Source organism: Sceloporus occidentalis, unplaced genomic scaffold (genome assembly GCF_023333645.1).
Source record: "Sceloporus occidentalis isolate IW3139 unplaced genomic scaffold, rSceOcc1.0.p SCAF_30, whole genome shotgun sequence".
Lineage (NCBI taxonomy): Eukaryota > Metazoa > Chordata > Lepidosauria > Squamata > Phrynosomatidae > Sceloporus > Sceloporus occidentalis.
Window position 1 is genome coordinate 997,382 of NW_028317010.1, and position 20,337 is coordinate 1,017,718.

Consider the following 20,337-nt stretch of genomic DNA (forward strand, 5'->3'; position numbering starts at 1 on the left):
CAGTATTTAGTGTCTGGGTCACTATATAATGATAGGAGTCATGCTGTACCTCCGTCAATGCATTGCAATATAGAAATAAAAGAACCCATAAAAGTAAGTGTACCTGAATGGCAGTTAGGAAACCTTAACTGAAGATGGAAGCCGATACTACTGGCACATTCAGATGGAGGAATAAGAAAAAGTAGGTAGGTTTAGTACAAGTGAGGCAATAAATGCAATATGCAATTATTATTATTTTTTTTTTTTTTTTTTTTTTTTTTTTTTTTTTAGAGGTAAAGGTCTATACTGATATGTCTTATATGGTTGGGACTTGTTTCACACAGTCAATTTGTACATAAAAGTGCCCATTTAACCACAAACATTTCCTTCAAGCTTTACATTCACATAATACAGGCAATTGATATTATTACATATATATATTAGAGTATAGCTAATAATAAGAAAAAGTGGAGGTGGCAAAAAACATTAAACACGAGCTTCCATCGGTAACCATAATAAGAAATACATAACTGAAAACCACAGTTCATCTGCAGTTTTTATTCAAATGTCACCAGCTTATGCATGTTATTGACAGTGTCAACAAAACCTGGCATTCCCTATAAGCACAGGAATTATGGCAATTATATTGAACCAATGAGAATGAGTAAGAACAATTCTCGGATTACCCCACAGCAGTACGATGCATATAAAAACACGTGAAAACAAAAAGATAATAACCAAAACAAGGCAAAGGAATATTGTAGTCCCCAGAAAAATGGTTGCTTGCACCATTATAAAAAATATGATTATATACTTATAAAATACTAGGTAGTGGTATTTATAAAGAATAGTTCTGTGGTAATATTCTAAATATGAGTAATAACTATGGAAACCTATCCAGTGTTCCTGGTGATTGCTCTACAGTTAGCACAGAACAATAATCATGCTCTGTGAATATTGCATTTTTTGTCACCGCAGTGACACTGCTGTGATATTATACATGATCTCTATCTTCCCCAGATGTTGTCCTTTGGAAACCTGCTGCTCCATCTCCTGCTGCTGGTGACGATCGTCCAAGCACAAGCTCCTGCAAAAAACGAGCATGGCAGCACTTTGACTGTGGTGTTCCTTATTCTCCTACTCATTTTTCTCAGTCTCACCCTTACCCTGGCATGGAAGAGACTGATCAACATGGAAGGTGGAGAAGGCTACCACCCACAGAAGTTGCAGAGCAGGGCATGGATGATGATCCAAGTTGTGATTCAAGATGTGAGGAGACACTGTAATGGCGAAGGAGATGAAAAGAGCCTTTCTGAAGGGAAAGGTCAAGAGGTGGAAAATAAAGAAGAATGTCAGCTGCGAGATGAAGGGTCTGATATTACTGCACTATGAGTGCATCACTGCAGGGCAATATTACATTTTATATTCTCATTGTAATAAAAGTGATATATTAACAAGTCTGCATGTTTTAGGATTGAATATGTTATAGCAGCTTATTTTTTAAAGATGGACACATTTTTCTTCAGCTACACCTGCCAGGCAGCATCATTTTGCAGGAACTACTCAATAGCATAGCAACATAAATGTACCTCCAAAAGCTAATATAAATGTGTAAATGTTAAACAACTGAAAAGTCAGCATGTAAGACGCAAATGTACTTATATTAATCACTCTCTACCTTCCATGTTTTATAATCATAAACTAAAAACAAATTTTGAATTTTTCTTATTGGGCCATTCATTTTCAGACAGTAAATTTATTTTCCTGCACTTTCCTTTCGGATTAAATGAGTACTTTTCAAAATTAATTTTCACGTACTATCACCGATTCTCACGCTCTTTGTCAATATCTCCCTACCTTCACCAAGTGTAACTGGAAGTGTGTGAGCATTTATGTGTATTTTAGCGTGAATGTGTACGTGAAGGTATGTGTGAGCATGCATTTGTAGGTGTGAGTGAGCAGTGTGTGAGGGGGAGTGTATGTTAACAAGAGTAAGTGTGTGCGTAAGCATGTGTGTGTGTACATTTGTATCAGAATGATAGCGTGTGTAGATGTGTGACATTCGTGCACATTTGTGAGTTATGGGACAGATTGGGCCACTTGGCTTTACCTGCACCCCTCCCCCAGGCCAGAAGATACCAGTCCTCCCCTGTATGTACACAACCATTAGAGACCCCCATGCCATGAAAGCGCAAACCTTTTAAGCTGTCAAAATTGCAGAGGTGAACCAAAAATACACACCTTTTGCCCCCCAGGCTGCCCTAAATCTAAACTAAACAGCTGCCGCATGCTGATGGAGCTACTATAAGATTTTTTGTTTTAATTTATTATGGCAAGCCGGGCCCCAGGGCTGGCGACGGGTGCCTTGTGATGAGAGCAGCGTGAAAGCTCCGCCCCCTTGCACTCAGACTGCTGGAGCGCCAGGTGTCGTGTCACTGACATCCCGTTTGCATAGAAAACTGCAGTCTGCAGCTACCAAAGGAAGGAGTTCAAGATGAAAAAGCCCCAAAGTGGAAGAAGTAGAAGGTCAGTAAACAAATGTATTTTTGTTTAAACTGTATAATTATTGGTAAAAAAATATATATCTGTGTAAGTGTGTCTGTGGAGGGGGACAAACAGCATAAAGTTTTTTTTATTCTTTAAATAAAAATAAATCTGTATGTGAGGTTCTCTCTCTTTTTGTAAGGTTGTCTGCATGTAAGTGTGTGTCTGTGTGTAAGTGTGTCTGGCTGTGTGTCTAGGAGTGTCTGTGTAAGTGGGTCTGTGGAGGGGGACAAACCACTTTTTTTTTTTTTTTAATTCGTTTAAAAAATGGAGATGGAGATTTTCTTTATTTTTTATATAGATGTATTTGTATAGACACATACTTTATAGATAAACGCTTATATGACTTGTCATTTTGTAAATGCGTACAAATGTGCTTAAGTGAGACTTGGCAGGATCGTTTGCATGGGAGTTTGAGTTTCAACCCCTTTGTAGGCCAACACTGGTAAGTTTCTACAGCAAGAAAAAAAGCTGACCCTGCATAACATAATTTAATTATGTCAGGAGACCTACGAAATAGCACCTAATTTAACTACTCATTATACAGGGCCAGTCAAGCTCTTCCTACAGTAAGTGTTCACAGAGTTGTTCTTCGTAACGTATAATGAAGCCAAGTAGTTAGAACCACAACACTCCAGCAAACTCTACTGTTAACGTTTCCATTAGCGAATACACACCAGCATTTTTGTTTTAGGAGATTTTTAGTATTAGCCTTTATCAGAATGTTAAATGAACAAAAACACCAAAATACTATTGGCTACTATGGATGTTGCCTGCATATTGTGGTATTAAGAAGTTTTCTTATCGTTTGTCATACAGTCAGTAGCGTACGTAAAGAGGGGCGAGGTGGGGCGGTCCGCCCCGGGTGCCACTCATCAGGGGTGTGCCGCGACGGTCGCCCAACGCAGACCAGAGCCGTGAGCTGCAGGCCCGTGTTAGGCCGCCATTAGCGCGCACAGACGTCCGAGCAGCACCAGTGATGATCCGCTGGACCAGTGATATATGCAAGAGAGGTAAGGGGGTGCGGGAGAGTGAATGAATGGAGTGTTTAGAGGGGTAGAGGTGGCACAGGCAGGTTGCATCAGGGGCAGAGGTGGCACTAGCAGGCTTCTTCAGGGGAAGAGTTGGCACGGGCAGGCGGTTTCAGGGGCAGAGGTGGCCCAGGCAGGCTGCTTCAAGAGCAGCGGTGGCAGAGGCCTACCACGTCAAAGTCTGGCTTACCGTATATAGTAATGGGAGTTATGCTGTACCATATCTGTTCAGTAAATGTTATTTATTTATAAGTTAATTAATTTTTTCAGATTCTAGGTTTTTTTTTGTTTTTTTTTTACAGTTGACATACAGTTTACATTTTGTGAAATAAATATTCTTGCCAACATAAATTTTTTGGTGTGTGTGGGGGGGTGTCAAATACAGGATCCGCCCCAGGTGCCAAATACTCTAGGTACACCCCTGCATACAGTCTTTCCCACCTCTCCCTCAAACTCAGACAGGGTTCCATTTTGTAAGTATTAGGAGTGCACACACACATTACATCATGTAGTGCTGCCCTATCATTTAGGCTTTTAAACTAAACAAGGGGAATTTCTAAGTGAAACACCACTCATATAACTGTGACATCAAATGCAAAACAGTCTAAAAACTGAACGCAATCCAAGAGCACAAGCAGTACTAAAAAAGAACAGTGTTTTCTGAATCTTCATGATACAGTAAAAAATGATTCATAAAAAAAATAATTGTATTATGTATATATATATATATATGTACCAATACCACAAGGTGTATCAAACTGTAACTATGAAGTATTTGATGTTCCAAAGTCACCATAATGGAAACTCTTACAGAGAACAAAAATTCCAAGGACATCTGTGCTCTCTGTTGCGCACAAACACAATACCTTCAAACATATATTGTACTTACTGAGAACTCTACGGAGAACTTACTGAGAATCCTGCTATTACCGTAGTGGCAGCTACATGAGAGACTCCTCTTTCCTAGGTAGGCAAGAAAGGTATAAATAGCCCCTCCCATCAGACCACCACAGGTACACTAAATAAACCAAATCAATTTATTAATATATACACAAGGGGAGAACTGTGCCACCAAGACAATACCAGGGAAATGTAATACCAGGGAAATGTTTCTCTGCCAACCTTGGTGGCACATACGTGAAATGTCGTGAAGAATAAACGGGTGGGCAATCCTCACGAGAAGGCAGTAGTGGCTGATAACAACACCTCTCGACGAAATGATAAGTCCTTAACGGCTAGCTTGTCCAATCAATAGTTGGGACGGAACCCTCCATCAATGGGGCCACTGGAGAAGCCTAAGAGCCAGCCTCCTCCCTACCGACTATGGGCCCTGGCTTTGTAAAGACTTCTGTGTCTACCCCCAGAAGTATATCATCTCATCATTTGCTGAGGGCATTATCTCCAGCAGATAGCCAGGATATGCAACCAGGGAATAGCAGCCATTGTTTCCCGTTTATTGTTAGACTCTTCTCCCCCAGTCCACGGTGCACTAATATGTTGTATAAATCAGTCTCCCCCCCACCCAGTTCCACCACTACAGACATTTATCCTGGTCAAGCCATCCCTGGAACTGATTTTGGCAAGTAATAGATAGGGGAGGTAGGGACCCCATTGTACTGTTAATCCCTTTACTGACCTTATTGTCTCTGGGAGGCAGATAAAGAGGGCGGTTGTGTACCCATTGTATCCCAATATCTTTATTTATGTTAATGTGTGTGAAAAATAAATAAATAAAGTAGTCTTCATTTTGTTTATACCCTACACCGAGTCTCAGCTAGTGACAGGGAAACCGAGGAAAGAGTGCATTGTCCCAGACGAAGGGCGCACAATTCAGCGGAGGTAGTCAGTCGTACTATTCAACTCTGTGACAATAGTGTCTCGCAGGTCGCTGCTCTTCTGGATTCGATAGGCATCTCTCCGTCCAGGAAGCTGCCATTGCCATTTCCCCGGCATTAACTGCTGATGACTCATTAAGTAGTTCACAGCTTCTCTGATTTAAAACGGCTGAAAGGGAGACCTGCTGTCTCTCTGTCCAATAAAAAACACTTGTAGAAGGGCTTGACTCCTGGTTCCTCCATGATGATTCATGTAGGCCACTACAGCCCTGTTGTCCGGCTAACTCTAAACTGCCTGCCCAGTAAAAGATCTGGCCAGAAGAATCCACGAAAATGCTGCCTCTGCAGGTGGAAATTCAGAAACCTTAAATCCACAATGAGTCGGAATATCCTCTCCCCGAGGCTTTGAGGATAGCAAATATTGGTGAATAGGGTCATACCCCCTCCTGGAACTAACACACCATCGCTGGAAAGAAACAGTCATTTACAACAAGATCTTCCTCTGTTCTGGATCTTCAGGCAAGTGGGAGATCTGGGAGACCACAAATCTGTCTGTAGGCCGTTCTCTGAATTTGGGGGAAAATCCTTCGGCTGCAACATTGTTTGCCTATACGTCTTGCGTAATGGCCACCCACCATTCCCTGAACGCCCGTAGTCAGTCTCCCATCGCCTGGCATCATGGAGAGGGTTTGGGGAAGAGAAACTTGTCTCCTCTCCCTCTGCTTCTGACAGCGCTGTCCCAAGCAACTTGGTCTCTGGTGGCTCTCCTAGGGTGCCAGCCATTTGCCCTGTCGAATCTTCTCTGTTCCCCTGTCTCTGCTGGAACTCTGTGGTCCGACGAAAGGGATAAAACACCCCTTTGTCACTGGTCTCTTTTGGGGCGTTTAATGCTTGTCCCCTGGGATCTTTTCAAGTAGGGCCTCAAGCTCTGCGCCAAAGAGCATTTTTTCCAGGAAAGGGTAGGTTAAGCAGACATGATTTTGATGTCGTGTCTGCCCTTCAACTACAAAGACATATCACTCTCCACCTTCGGAACTTCCCATAACTGCAGATGCTCAACAGAGAAAGGCAAGATCTTTCAGGCAGAACTTATGATCCAAATGTCCCCACTCTTCTTTAATGATGTTAGCTTTGTGAACAGGAAAAGAGGAGGCCTGCTTAGAGAGGCCCTGAAAAAGTTTCTGTTCCTGGGGACTGTCCATGGTAGATCTGACTGCTGCAATTAAAAAGTTATTCTCACAGTCCAAAACCTCCCCTTTCTCTGAAGATACTTTTCCCGACACAGGTAATTCTGGCGCTGAATCTGAGTACCAAGATAGTAGATGGGAACATTCCAAAACCCTTGGTTCTGAAGGGAAGGACGACGCTCTGCGAGAAACATCCAGGAGTTCAGATCTAGAAGGCTGTTGGGCACACAGCTGTAGGAAGGTAGCCTGCAACTCAGATCTTAGCCATACCATGAAGTCCTTCTTCTCTCTAGGAGACTCAACCTTTGCAATAGCCTTGAGAGAGCCAGAACATAACTTCTTAGTAGCATTATGGAGGGGTTTGCTGCAACCTGTACACAATAGAGGTTTCGTTTTGGCTGAAGCCTTCTTAGGCCTCTCCTCCTCAGGCTCATCAGGAGTAGGCATCTTAGCAAACCTGCACAGTGCACATAAACACAACAATGAGGAAATAAAGAGGCTTAAATACCTTAGGAAAAGCAACTGCAGCAGACTGTACATTGTTAACCAGCAGAACACAGGTGAAAAGTGTAATAAAACATACCATACCGGCTGGATTTCCCGCTAGCAATTGAAACTAGTAAGACTCCTTGGGGATACAGTGTTTAGAACTCCAAAAAACATTTCCCAGGAAAGTCCCCACAACGGAGAGAAGGCACTGGGGTAAGCCCATATACTCGCTCCTTTTGTTTGTTTATAAATTATATATATTTATAAACAAACAAAAGGAGCGAGTATATGGGCTTACCCCAGTGCCTTCTCTCCTGTCTGGAAGACGGGACCAGTCCTACCATGGGCTTTCAGGTCCAGATTACCCTCAACCTAGAAGGCTTAGCCAAATAACTAGACCCAACCTAGGGTCTGTAAAGAGTCCTGTCTACCTATGAAGGAGGAGCCTCACATCACGTATGTGCCACCAAGGTTGGTATGGAAATCAATCTGACTGGTACGAAAATCTAAGTAGATTGCTTAACTGGAAATGACAATACATAGGATGCAATCCTGTGCACTATAATTTTACCATTTGTATTTTCCCAGGATTTCATAAATCATTGTCCCATTTGACTCACCACCCTGACATCATAGTAGTGGTGACCATAGCCATGGTGGAGCATTAAATGACATAATTTGTTATAGAATGTAGACTTCAAGCTCATGGGTGAAAATATTGGAGAGGTGCAACGCACTCTAATCTTTTATCAGATTAAAAGAAGTTTATTTTTTGTGTGCTGTGGGGAAATCCAGTGGATTGCATTAAGCTACAGTCAGCCCAATCAACCTACAAAAAAAAAAAGTTCTACACCTTGCCAGATACTGATCCACACCTACTAGAATATCTTGAATTTTCCAGCCCTGCAATCCAGCCATATACAATTTGTTCACATACAACAGATTAAATGTAATTTTCCGATTACCTTACCTTGATTGACGTCAAAATGTATGTGAGCATTAAAGAACTATAAGTATGAAATGCTTTCTGTGAAATGGCTTTATTAGTATACTAGAACTTTGGCAGTTTGAGTCCCAGAGTGGTCTCAAGAGAGCTCCAGGCTTCCTCCAGTAACACACAAGTTATCGTGAATGTTAAAAGGAATCATGCGGCTATCTCCTGCAGTCTTTCAAATTAGGTGGGAGCCTTTGCAGTTTTTCAATTCAGGTGGAACCCTTTGCAGCTGCTCACACCTACTCCCTGCCTCTGTTTTTTTGTTTGATCCTGAGACAAGATGGGAAGAGGTTCAGAGCACTCGTTCGTAGTCAATTCACACGGAGGAAGAGATGAAGCACACCCACGACTACAGGGAAAGAGACAAGATCATGCAATTAAGGAACTAGTATAAACCTGACACTGTTTTCATTGTTTTTAAATTTGGGATGCTTGAACCGTAACCTCAGAAAACAAACTACCTGTGCATCCTGTGCATTTTACTAGGGTTACTGCCACCTCATTTGGTCCAGACTCTGCAGCCATTTTGGATTTTATTACACACAGGAGGCTTTATATTATGCATTACATTCCTTCTTTACTACTTAAGCAGCAAAATTGTTAAATAGAAAGTTTGGTGGAACAAACAAAAACAACCAAACTTGAAAGACACAATAGAACACTAAGTAGCCAATCAGCATGCAGTAGAGGATACGTAGGTGTAGATCCCCCAACCAATCTCCCTCTTTCTTGCTGCTCAGCTTTACAGATAAGTACCAACTGTTTTCTGCTCTCTGAATTGTATTTTTTACCTCAGTTATTTGGTTTAAATTGCTTTCATTTATTTTCTACCCTCTGGCTGTTTAATTGAATGCGTGCGCGTGCACCTGCTGGCAGGACTAAATTATACAGTTTTGCCGTTTTTTACCAAATTGCTTATTTCGGGTGTTTGTACTATTCCCCTCACCTTTACCTCTATCATACCCCGTTTGCACCGATTCGCGGTGTTTTCGTGTCCGGCGACCATTTCTGTTTCTTTGTCAGTTAAATTTCTATTTCACTTTCTCTGCTGAAATCACACGTGACATACTCGCGGGATTTCGGCTCTAGCTGGTTCTCAGCTAGATTCCCGCCCTTTTTCACCTCAGCTTACCTCAGGAAAGCTGAACATTGTTTCAACAGCTCCGGAGTGTCTCCTCTTGTTGCTCTTTCCTCAGATTCATAACTGTTGTACTAAGTCTTCAAAGGAACTGAAAAAGGCAGGTGATATGCCCACTCCTGCCTCTATTCCTACATCTGGTTCTATTTCTAAGGCCCATTCTAAGGACATTTGGGACAACACAGTCTCAAAGTCTGTCTCCACCCCAGTGGTTTATGACTTCAATGCAGGAGTCATTGGTGAAATCCATAGCCTCTGCAGTATCCCATTCCAAACCTAAAAAACACTCTAGGGATAGTCACCCAATTTTGGTCAGCTGAGGAGTCGGAATCTACTTTAGCCATAGGCATGAGGAGGTCTGGGGAGGCTCCGAGGAAGAGGAAACACTGCTTTCCCCTATCTTCAGACTCCCCCAAACACGCTAAAAGCCATTTACATGGGAAAGAAAGAGACTTATCTTTGGGCTCTGCACATGTGAAAGACCAAATCTAAACCCTCTGATCGTAAGGAAGGTAAACGAGCTCAGAAGGCCCATTATAGGAAGAAGCCTGATTCCTTCCATACCTCCTCTAACTCCGAATTCGTTTCACTAATAACTGACTCCTCATCCAATTCGTATTCAGACTCCCAAGATCATAATGATCAACCTGGAAAAATTGAAGACTCTATTCTGGATGCTAAGGGGTTCCCCTTTTCCAATCCAGACCAAATAAAACATCCTGCTCGGCTGTGTGGGTACCAGCCGAACAAGTCTCTAAATATATGGAGCTCTGGATGCGACAAGCTCTCGAACAGGGAGCTTGCAACAAGATGCGGGCAGACCATGTCCAAGACCAGCCTTACCTCATAAGGTAATTGAGACCCCAGAATTAGACGAGACAGTAATCCACTACCTCGCAAAAACTGGAAGAACCCCCCGAAAGGGCATTGACAGGTCCTTGAAGGCCTGTCAAGACAAGCTCCTGGATGTGTCTGGTCCTCTAGCTAAAGTCCTGGAGCTCATAGAGGATGCCAAGCACACAGACATTCCTGTCGATATTGACGTACTAATTGGCTGGACGCAAAGGGCAACTTGCTTCCTGGGCAACACCGATTGCGATATGTCCGCAGAGCGCAGACGAAGCGCCATTATTAAACTTGACCCGCAGCTAGCCCATGTATCCACTAAAGAACCAGGCTCAGCTGCGGAAGGTTGTTTATTTGGAGAAGCCTTTCTCAAGGACATTAACAAATATGTAAAAGTTTTCTCCAATTTGGGCAAGGCACATCTCAAGGTTGTTTTCCACCCAACAATTTTTGGCAGGGCTGGGAAAAGCAGAGGTTGTTTCCCCAGCCATCCAAACCCTCCATACCAGACCTCTTCATATAACCCACGCCACACCTCGTCTTATAAAGGTTATCAAGGAAACGCCAACCCTCTCCTTTTCCTGGACAACTTGTTCTTGGTAAAGAAAAGGGATTCCGGCCAGAGACCGGTTATCAATTTACGCGCTTGTTGCAGCTCAATCTCCACCGGAGGTAAGTGGTCCATAACAGAACTCAATCTTCAATCAACTGTTTGGAATTACTGGCAGGGTTTTCCGCAATAAGGAGTTTTGCGAAGGACAAAACTAATTGTTGCGTTCTCTTTAAGATGGACAATATATCCGTGGTTCAGTATGTGAACCGTCTGGGGGGGGGACCAAGTCCAAACTCCTAGCAGATATTACCAAGACCTTTTGGCGTCTAGAACGAGACATCTTTCTCAGAGCAGAATATCTGCCAGGGCCATTCAACACCATAGCAGATTGGAACTCACATTTTCTCACAGATTCCAGCGATTGGAAACTGAATCCCTCAGTTTTTCCGATCCTTTGAACCCTTTGGGGCCCATTTGCCATCTGTTTGCATCTAGACTCAACACTCAACTTTCCCGATTCATCAGTTGGCGACCAGACCCGGAAGCCGAAGGCCAAGATGCTTTCCTTCAGGACTGGTCAGAAGGGATCAATTATGCCTTTCCCCACTTCGCCATGATCTCCAGGGTTCTCCTCCTTACATGCTCCAAGACAGCAGTCCTGGCCCTAGTTGTTCCATGGTGGTAAACACAACCATGGTTTCCTCTCCTATTGCGTATCCTAATAGATTTCCCGAGGACCCTTCCTTTCCATCAGGACATCCTCCTCGACCAAGCAGGGAACTTCTACTCTCTGGTCCTCTCCCACCAGTTACCAGTTGTGGCCTGCCTAGTATCAGGGTAGCACAACTTGATCTGGAAATTTCTCTGCTAGATGTATCCTTTCCGAAGCCTGGGCTCCGGGTACCAGAACTAATTACGGATCTGCCTGGAAGCTTTGGTTACTTTGGAATGTACGGGATCCACCTCCCATTCCATGCACCAATGTAGCCAACATTCTAAATTTCCTTTCATCCCAGTTTGTCTGGTAAAGCTTATCGTACCATCAATGTGTACAGATTGGCTATTTCCTCCAATCACGCTCTCCTCGATGGATTTCCTTCAGGTAAGCATCCTTTAGTCTGCAAGCTCATAAGGGGTATCCGTTTCAAACGCCCCCCTCTTCCTAAATACCATCATACATGGGATGTGTCTATTGTATTGACCTTATTGAATTGCTGGGACTCTCTCCCTTTGAAATTATTGTCGTTTAAACTGACCACTCTATTATGTCTCATTTCTTTCAAAAGGGTTTCAGATGTCAGGGCTTTAGATATGTCTCTTAGACAATATGTACCTAATGGTGTTAGTTTTAAAATACATAGACGTACTAAAACTGGTTTACAGTGTTTTCTACCCTTCATTTCCACATCATCCTTCTCTCTGTATTGTTGCCTCAAAGCCTATAAGACTACATCTCTTCGTAACATCTCTCTTCATCAGCTTCTAATTTCCTTTCATAAACCTTTTCTTCCTGTCTCCTCTGCTACTTTCGCTAGATGGCTCAGAGCCACCATGTCTCTGGCAGGCATCGATATCTCTGTGTTTGGAGCTCATTCCTACAGAAGTGCTATGTCAACTAAAGCCTTCCTGGCTGGTGGTTCTTTGGCTGACATACTCAAAGCCACAGACTGGTCCACTGACTCCACCTTCAAGACCTTTTATTTTAAAACTGATACTCACATATCATCTGTGGTGTTGTAATTTTTATATCTAGCTTTAAACATGCATAATATGAAGCCTCTTGTCTTTTATTTTGCTAAATTGCAGTGCAAGAAAATATAGATTTTATTAATGACAGTAGGCGACCACCTCATTAACCCTCCCTTTATGTCATTCTCTCATTTCAGATTAGTTCTTTGTTTTGGAAGTTTATGATTATTGTCAAGTGGGCAGCACGAAAGAGGGAGATTGGTTGGGGATCTACACTTACATATCCTCTACTGCATGCAGATTGGCTACTCAGTGTTCTATTGTGTCTTTCAAGTTTGTTTGTTTGTTTTTTGTTTGTTCCACCAAACTTTGTATTTAACCATTTTACTGCTGAAGTAGTAAAGAAGGAATTTAATGCATAATATTCGCCTACTGTCATTAATAAAATCTATATTTTCTTGCACTGCATGTTAGGAAAATCTCCAATTGCAGGAAGTGGGAGGAATCCTGATTGGGCACGGATGTTGAGGAAGCCCGGAGACATTTTCTGCTACTCACAACGTCCGCTACATTTTTAAATAAATATATGGCTATACAGTAGCTTTAAACATAAAAGTAGTAATCTTGGTTTAAAAGGGTCATAGGGGCTTATTCACTAAAATAAGGATTATTGGGAAAGTTGTGGTTTTAACTCCTTCAAAACATTGTTTCTCAACTAAACTTAGTGGTCTTTGTGATTCACAATCAATTCACTCCACTGCACAGTTGTTTACATGAGCTCTATGTCCTCTGTAAGGCCCTGCCCTTCAAAGATGGCAGAAGTCTAGATGTACATTTTCTAATTAAACATTATGCACAACATTAAAATGGTTAGAAAAAGTTTTTTTCAATACATTTTGACATGTCTACAGCCAGCTGAGCTCACCTCTGTTGGCTGTCGGAAATTTGTAACCATGACTGGAAACTAAATACTTCTTGAAGGTTCTCCAGCGCTGAAGGAGCAACATATGTGAAACCCTGAAAAATGAAACACAGCTAAAGAGCAGCATGGCATTAAGAACTCTCATCATCCTGTCCAATATTGTTTTAAATAAAGCATTAAGTAAAGTGTTTCACATGAGTACTTATTATCCACTGGCACTCTTCAAGCTTGTCCTCAAGACCTGGAAGCCTCCTAGAGATCAGGATACTGCAGCGACTGTCAAACGCAATGAAGCATGTGACATAATCGCATAAATATGGATGCCGCAAAATGCCTTTATTGTATGCGATACTCTGCAACTGAAGTCAACTCAGGCAAACATTTTAGTAAGTTTTTCACCTCACTGCTACACCGAATACCTATCCACAAAAGCACATTATTGACTAAATAACTATGCCAGCAACTAGTGTGTGTTACCCTTTAAGATAACATCTCGAAACAAACACTAGCCAAGACTAGCAAATAGGTTTACTCTTATGCATAAGCAGCAGAAAGAAAACCAGGAGACATTCACAAGGCGAATAGTAAAGAGTCAACCAAGCTGTGTAATCTGTTTCGTTTGAAAATTATCTATAATTTCTCAAATAAACTAGGTTCATTGTGTTTTGTACTTATCTCTCCATTCTCGCATTTATGTCAGTTAATTAATGCAGGTAGCGATGCAAATGTACCACTGGAGTACAGCAATCTGTGGTCTCCATCACTTACAAGAAATGCCTGGTTGGCACTTTCACTGATGAAAGCATCAGGACTGTCTATAGGAGCCTGTTGTGTAAAGTGAGTTCCAAAGTGACTAGTGTCATCTTCTGAGACCTGGGAAAGACAGAAGCAGTGAATTGATAAAAGCTTGTGAAAACATAATCATTAAAATGAATGTGCTTTGTGCACAAGGGGACATACCAGGTTGGGTCGGTATGGAGGCTCAATTTTACATTCCAGGAGATCATCCCAGTGGGTTTGTCTGAAGAAAGGATGCTTCTGTGAGAGCAAAATAAATACATATTCAGTGGCTGTAAGAACCCACTGGTCTGAAGTAAAAGGAGGAAAATGTTAGCATCTTTGGAAATGTGCCCTCCATTTTCTGAGGCCATATTTGGTAATAAAACAAAAACAAACAAACAAAACCAAAAAAACAATAATAAATAGGAGGGTGCATTCAAGCTACCTTTATATCAGCCACGTCGGCTGGTCCTGATCCCAGTCTATGAGATGGGTTTTTCTTCAGCAGCTGGAAGAGCAAATACAAATTGTATATGCAGCAATAAAGAAATGGGGTATGTCTGATAGTTAAACTAATTCCTAGCACCGGAAAATAACTGGGGGGGGGGGTACATTTAGATTTTGTTTTGTTTTAATTGCAACTACATCGACTTTTTTTCTTGGAACAGTAGTTACCTTTTTGAGGAGATCGCGGGCATCTGGTGTGAGATACGGTGGGAAAGACAGCTTTGCCTTCAGTATCTTATCAATTATTTTCTTCCTATTGTTGGCAGTAAAAGGGGGCTAACAAAAAAGGGGAAGGCTTAGTTACTTAGTGCAAATTTTAAAGACCAAACAAAAAATACAGGTCCTTGTTCTTCCAATGGGATGATGTTTAACATGCTAAACTGTCTGAAACACTAGAATATAGCCAAGGTGCAAGTTATTTCTGAAATGGAGTAGAGAATTGCAGTATTCTTCATGATTTTATTATAAACGTGGATTGTTAGCAGAATCTGACATCTTCCTTTATCCCTAGTGCCTCTAGTATTCTGTAATACCTAGTACTTAAAACATCTAGGAGGTAGGAACCTGACCGAGGAGTCTTTTCTATAAAGACAAATGGCATTGGCGCTTGAAACTCACAGAACCAGTAAGCATGTCAAAAAGGAGAATCCCTAAACTCCACCAGTCCACAGCACGGTTGTGCCCTTTGTGTGCAAGAATCTCAGGTGCCCTAAAAATAAAAATTAAATCAATATATACATGTTCATTACAGAAACAGTGTTCAAACAGTACAAATCACAAGAATGTTCCTGCTGGTTATGCAATTTAATACTTTGCCCCAGTATTGCTTAGTCTTTGAAATACAGGTTTATGTATAAGCCCACACGGCATTTTAATAATTTTAAATATAAAAAAGTGATTAAAGACCCCTTTTTCTTACCACAAAGTAGTAACTGTTTATATATACTGTGTTGATCAAGTATGTGAAAATACTATTTACATAGGCAAACTGGGAATACTTCATCTCTGGCACAGTCCATACGTACATATATTCCACAGTCCCACAGAATGTGTGAGTGACGCTGTCCCCATGAATGGATTCCTTGCACAATCCAAAATCTGTTAGTTTAATGTGACCTAAAAATGATAAGCCAGTGTTTAGATGTGTCACACAGAAGAATGAAGATAATGTCACACACTTACATCACAGATTTTGGAAGGTTAAAATGGCAGTTTTAAAACATCTGTATTAGCAGCTATGTCAGTACAGATTAGTAGGAGGTTGCATACATGTAAATTCTCTGGAAAAATATTTTATTTGAGCCTTATGTATTTTGAATTAGTTTAGCACGGACAAAACCATGTCATTTTATTCTAATACTCTCTTTATCTGCAGTCAGAGAGGTTGCCATTGCTGTCAGTCATGTGATATTCCGGGCTATGTTCCCCATTCAAACCCTGCTGTGCTGATTCTTTATGATAATGCTAATCAAACCTGGGTGATTGAGACTGAACCATTCTGAAGCACTAGATTTCAGGCCTAAAACACACCTGAATAGCCAGCTGGATGAAAATTTTGTAAAAACTAGAATGGCTTAAAAAAATATTAATATTTTAATCTGATACTAGTAATAAAAAGATGGTTGGGCTTTTATTTGGCAGGGTAATTAAGATTGAGCCATATGGCAGCATGATAATGAGATTGGGCTAAAATAGCAGAGCTAAGACATACATATGACAAACGAGCAGCTGTCTGAAAATATTGTATTATCTAAAAACCATACAGTATTTTTTTTTTTATGTAAAAACAGATAATAGTTTACCGTGTGCATGTAGCATGATATTCTCTGGCTTCAGATCTCTATATATGATTCCCAGGGAATGCAGGTGCCCAAGGGCAAGTGTAATCTCTGCCAGGTAGAAACTGTGCAACACATTATCAATCTCAAACCATGAAAGACAGAATAAAGACTTGTGTTACTTATTTTTAAGAGCTATTTTAACTTTGATATTCTGACACTCCATGTTTGTACATTTGGTAAGGCAACATATTTTTCTGTGTGAAGCGTCTTAATTTGTGCTACAACAACAAACGAATGCACCATAGAAATCATAACACTTTACACCATATGGGTTACGAAAAGCTAATTGTCAGGTATGGACAGATCAATTATGAGAGATAAATAGATCCTTGTTATATATTTATAATACAGCTACAAACAAGAAACTTGTGTGTAACTGGATACGCAGCAGAAACCATGAGCAATACACACCAAGCCGTGTCCTCCATGAAGATACTTTCTCGTTCCAACTGTGAAAACAATTCTCCACCTGCAGCAAAATGTACATTGTGTTGAAGGAACCAAGTAATCAACACACGTCAGTATACACCATGGTTGAGAAGGCAGTTTTATCGTTACACACCAAAGCAGCATTTGATTAAGTTGGGGGAGACAAAAAGGAAAGTGGAACTCACCAGCCAGACATTCCAGGATAAGGTAAAGTTTACCCTGAGTTTGGAAGGCATACATGAGATCTACAATGAAGGGGTGTCTAACAGACTTTAAGATGTCACGTTCTGCTATTGCATGCTCTGTATCCTTAACTTGACAAATTAGTCTGGCCTGTGGAAAAATCAAATACATTAGGAACAAACCAGTATGTAAGTAAATAAATCAGTAGAAAAATGTAATTTTGTGTTAAGTCTAGTCAACTGTTCTTAAAAGGGCATTATAGAACTTGCAAAACTGCAGAGGTAGGCTACAAAATGAATAAGGGGAACAAACACCTTAGTTATGAAAAAAGGGGGATGATGGTACACAAGTACCAACTTGGACAACGCAAAACTTTTTTGCTAAAAAAATTTTAAATAAAAAAACCCCGAAACCATACAGTACTATAAGAGACAAGGAGATGATTCCCCTTTTTGAGACACAATGGGAAATCAATTTAATGTTGGGGGGGGGGGGGGGGAAACCATTCTGGATCAACAGAAGGCTATGCATCTGCTACAATTTCTGTGACACACATCATATTTTAAAAGATTGTATTGTAATAATAATGTGTTTAGCGTTTGATCCCTTAAAATAATGCTCAAAATTGCAGTGAAGAGAAAAAAAAAAAAAAAAAAAAGCAACAAGGTCCCAACTTCAAAATCCAAACTCACCTTCTGTAACACTTTCATTGCAAAGATTCTGCCAGAATTAGAACCAATGACCTTCCTAACCTGGAAAACCTACAGAAAGCATATATATTTAAATTAAATCAGGAACAATGCAGCATAAAACCATACATTATCAACAGCCAGGGTTTCTTCCATTGACAGACCTGATGTATAACATTGATTGCCCTTACATGCAACGCGTTCGAAGGTCTTCATTTGTTAGTGAATGTCCAAAACAGTGATTCAATAATAATCTCAAGGCATAAAATATAGATAAAGTAACATCAAATGTACCTTTAAACAACAGCCAGCGGTGCACCGGTATGCAGGTTATGAAATAAATTAAGCAGAACAGATGGCTTGTAAGACTATGACAAGAAGCTGGCACACTTCATTTTGCACACATGGATGTGTTATGTTATTTGTAGTGGAAGGAGCATCTTTCGTACAGATTGATTTAAGGACGCCCAGTAATTTGAGAATACATATTGTCAGGCAAGCTATAAAATTGTGATGTACGATTTATACCGGAACAGACAATTATTTAAATTAGATCATAAGTCCGATAAACACACTGGTGCCTGCAGAATTCTTTGTATTTGTGACAACTACTACTCTGTAACCAGATGTTTTGTTTTATAAATATTTTTATAATAGTAAAAAATGAATAATATAGTGTGACATCAATATTCCACTTCAACAGTTACTATACATTTGTATACATTGACACATTCAGTTTGGCATGAACTATACTATCTAAAAGATAGTGAATATTTCAAACAACTATGTAATTGAATAGAACACACATCAAAACTGTAACAACCAATAAGCTTTTATGAATCGAGATATAAAATTACTATAGAATACAAATAACACTTATTCACAAATTAATTATATACTAGCTTTTATTTTATATAGTGCCATTATATTCCTATGGGTAAACAGGACATAACATTACAATTTGACTTACAAAAACAAAACAGCAGAATTATTTAACCTGTCAATATTCACAGGAGTAGTTCCAAAAGATTGGCAATTGTAGTATCAATTTGGTAAGGACATTAATGGAGTGCTTGAGTTTGAATGTCAAAATAGCTTAATGGATAAGGCAGTGGTTGAGTGACAGGAGACAGAGGTTTGTCCTTAATGGTGTATATTCTAAGGAAGGTGTTGCCACTAGTGGGGCACCTCAGGATCGGCACTGGGACCCGGACTTTTAATTAGCATTTTTTTATATTTGTCTTTATTAAATTAAGCTTTTAATATCAATATTACACAACAATTTAATTGCAATGTATATCTTCTTCCAGATTATACAAATCGCTAATGATCTAAGTAAACTAGAGGAATGGTAAAGAAAATGGGAGCTGTAGCTTAATGTTGATAAATGTAAAATTATGCAATTAGGACATAAAATCCAAAAATATATAATTGGGAGTACTTATTTTTAAAGAAATAAACCATGGGAAAAATCAAGCAAGGTGCTGGAATATATAGTGAGAGTCATTAGTAGCAGGAAGAGGGAGGTGGTTCTGTCCACTCTGATCAGACCTCACCTATAATATTGTGTTACAGACACGGGAGACCCCATGTCCAGAATAATATTGACCTTTAGGTTCAGGAGGGCTTCTAAAATGGTGAATTGTTTGTAAGCTAAGGTACTATCAGCAAAGACTGCGACATGTGAAGCTTGGAAGAAATAATAGAGAAGAGATGTGCTTTATTTGAAAGGAGGAAAATGTTAGGGGTCATAATCTAAAACTAGAGAGGTAAAGGCTTAAATGTAACGTAAGGACATTTTATTTTACTTGATGGTAGATAAGTGGGACAGCCTTCTTGCGGAGGTAGTAGAGGCTAATCCAGGGTAATCAAACAATCAGATAGGAATATGGTTATCCTGAATTTAACACGAGAGCAAGGACTGATTAAGGTTAGAAAAATGATCAAGAAAAATGGCCAGACAAGATGAGCCGAATATCAACATGACTCAAAGCGTATTAAAGTATACTTATGGACATCCTGCCTCTTCTTAATTGGTTGCTGTAAGACATGCTTATAGGAGTAGAGGAAGCTATAGTCTACCGTGTTTTAGCCACATTCCTTTACTGTAGTCGGTAAACATTATAACTGATGTATTTTGACCATTCATCAATATGTATATTTTAAATTATTTGAATCACTAATTTGGTAGATAATGGGTTCTCTTAGTTCAAAAGCAACATCCTTAGCTAACATTAAAATGTTTGGGTCAACATCTAATCAACAGTTTGATTAGACCTTTGCTCCAAAATGTCTGAAATATATATATTATTACTGCACCAATTAACTTGCTCAAATGCCCGGACAATATATCATTACACTTACCTGAATGACCTCAGTTCTATCTGCATTAGGCTCAGGGGAGAGTTGAGTTTTTAACTCTCCCACTTTACTAATCATAATGAAAAGCAAACACTAGCCAAGTTTCTCCAGCAAATGTTTCCAACAAGTTAACCACACATATTTCATTGTCTGGACCATTCAGTAAGTTAAACATTACTTATTTACCCAAATATATTAAACTTGTCAAAGGGCCAGTGTGAACCTCTCTATTTTCTTCAGAATGTCATTCTACATCAGCTAAAAAGATGCAGATTGTTGTTGCTGCCAACAGTTCCACTTTAATGTTGCGATTAGTTGTCCAGGTCTTATTAATATTGTT

General features: G+C 40.2%; 1 protein-coding gene across 1 annotated transcript in view; it reads right to left on the minus strand.

Annotated features, from left to right (window-relative positions):
- Positions 1 to 948: 948 nt before the first annotated feature.
- Positions 949 to 20,337, minus strand: part of LOC149298867 (ribosomal protein S6 kinase beta-2-like) — a 28,869-nt gene continuing 9,480 nt past the window's right edge. The window contains exons 6-17 of the mRNA XM_089486743.1: positions 17,640 to 17,708; positions 16,950 to 17,097; positions 16,747 to 16,804; positions 16,297 to 16,397; positions 15,520 to 15,610; positions 15,113 to 15,203; positions 14,663 to 14,770; positions 14,433 to 14,495; positions 14,168 to 14,245; positions 13,976 to 14,080; positions 13,211 to 13,302; positions 949 to 1,066 (exon numbers count right to left, since the gene is read on the minus strand). Of these exons, the coding sequence (XP_089342869.1) occupies positions 949 to 1,066; positions 13,211 to 13,302; positions 13,976 to 14,080; positions 14,168 to 14,245; positions 14,433 to 14,495; positions 14,663 to 14,770; positions 15,113 to 15,203; positions 15,520 to 15,610; positions 16,297 to 16,397; positions 16,747 to 16,804; positions 16,950 to 17,097; positions 17,640 to 17,708 (1,122 nt within the window). The remainder of the gene's footprint in view (positions 1,067 to 13,210; positions 13,303 to 13,975; positions 14,081 to 14,167; positions 14,246 to 14,432; positions 14,496 to 14,662; positions 14,771 to 15,112; positions 15,204 to 15,519; positions 15,611 to 16,296; positions 16,398 to 16,746; positions 16,805 to 16,949; positions 17,098 to 17,639; positions 17,709 to 20,337) is intronic.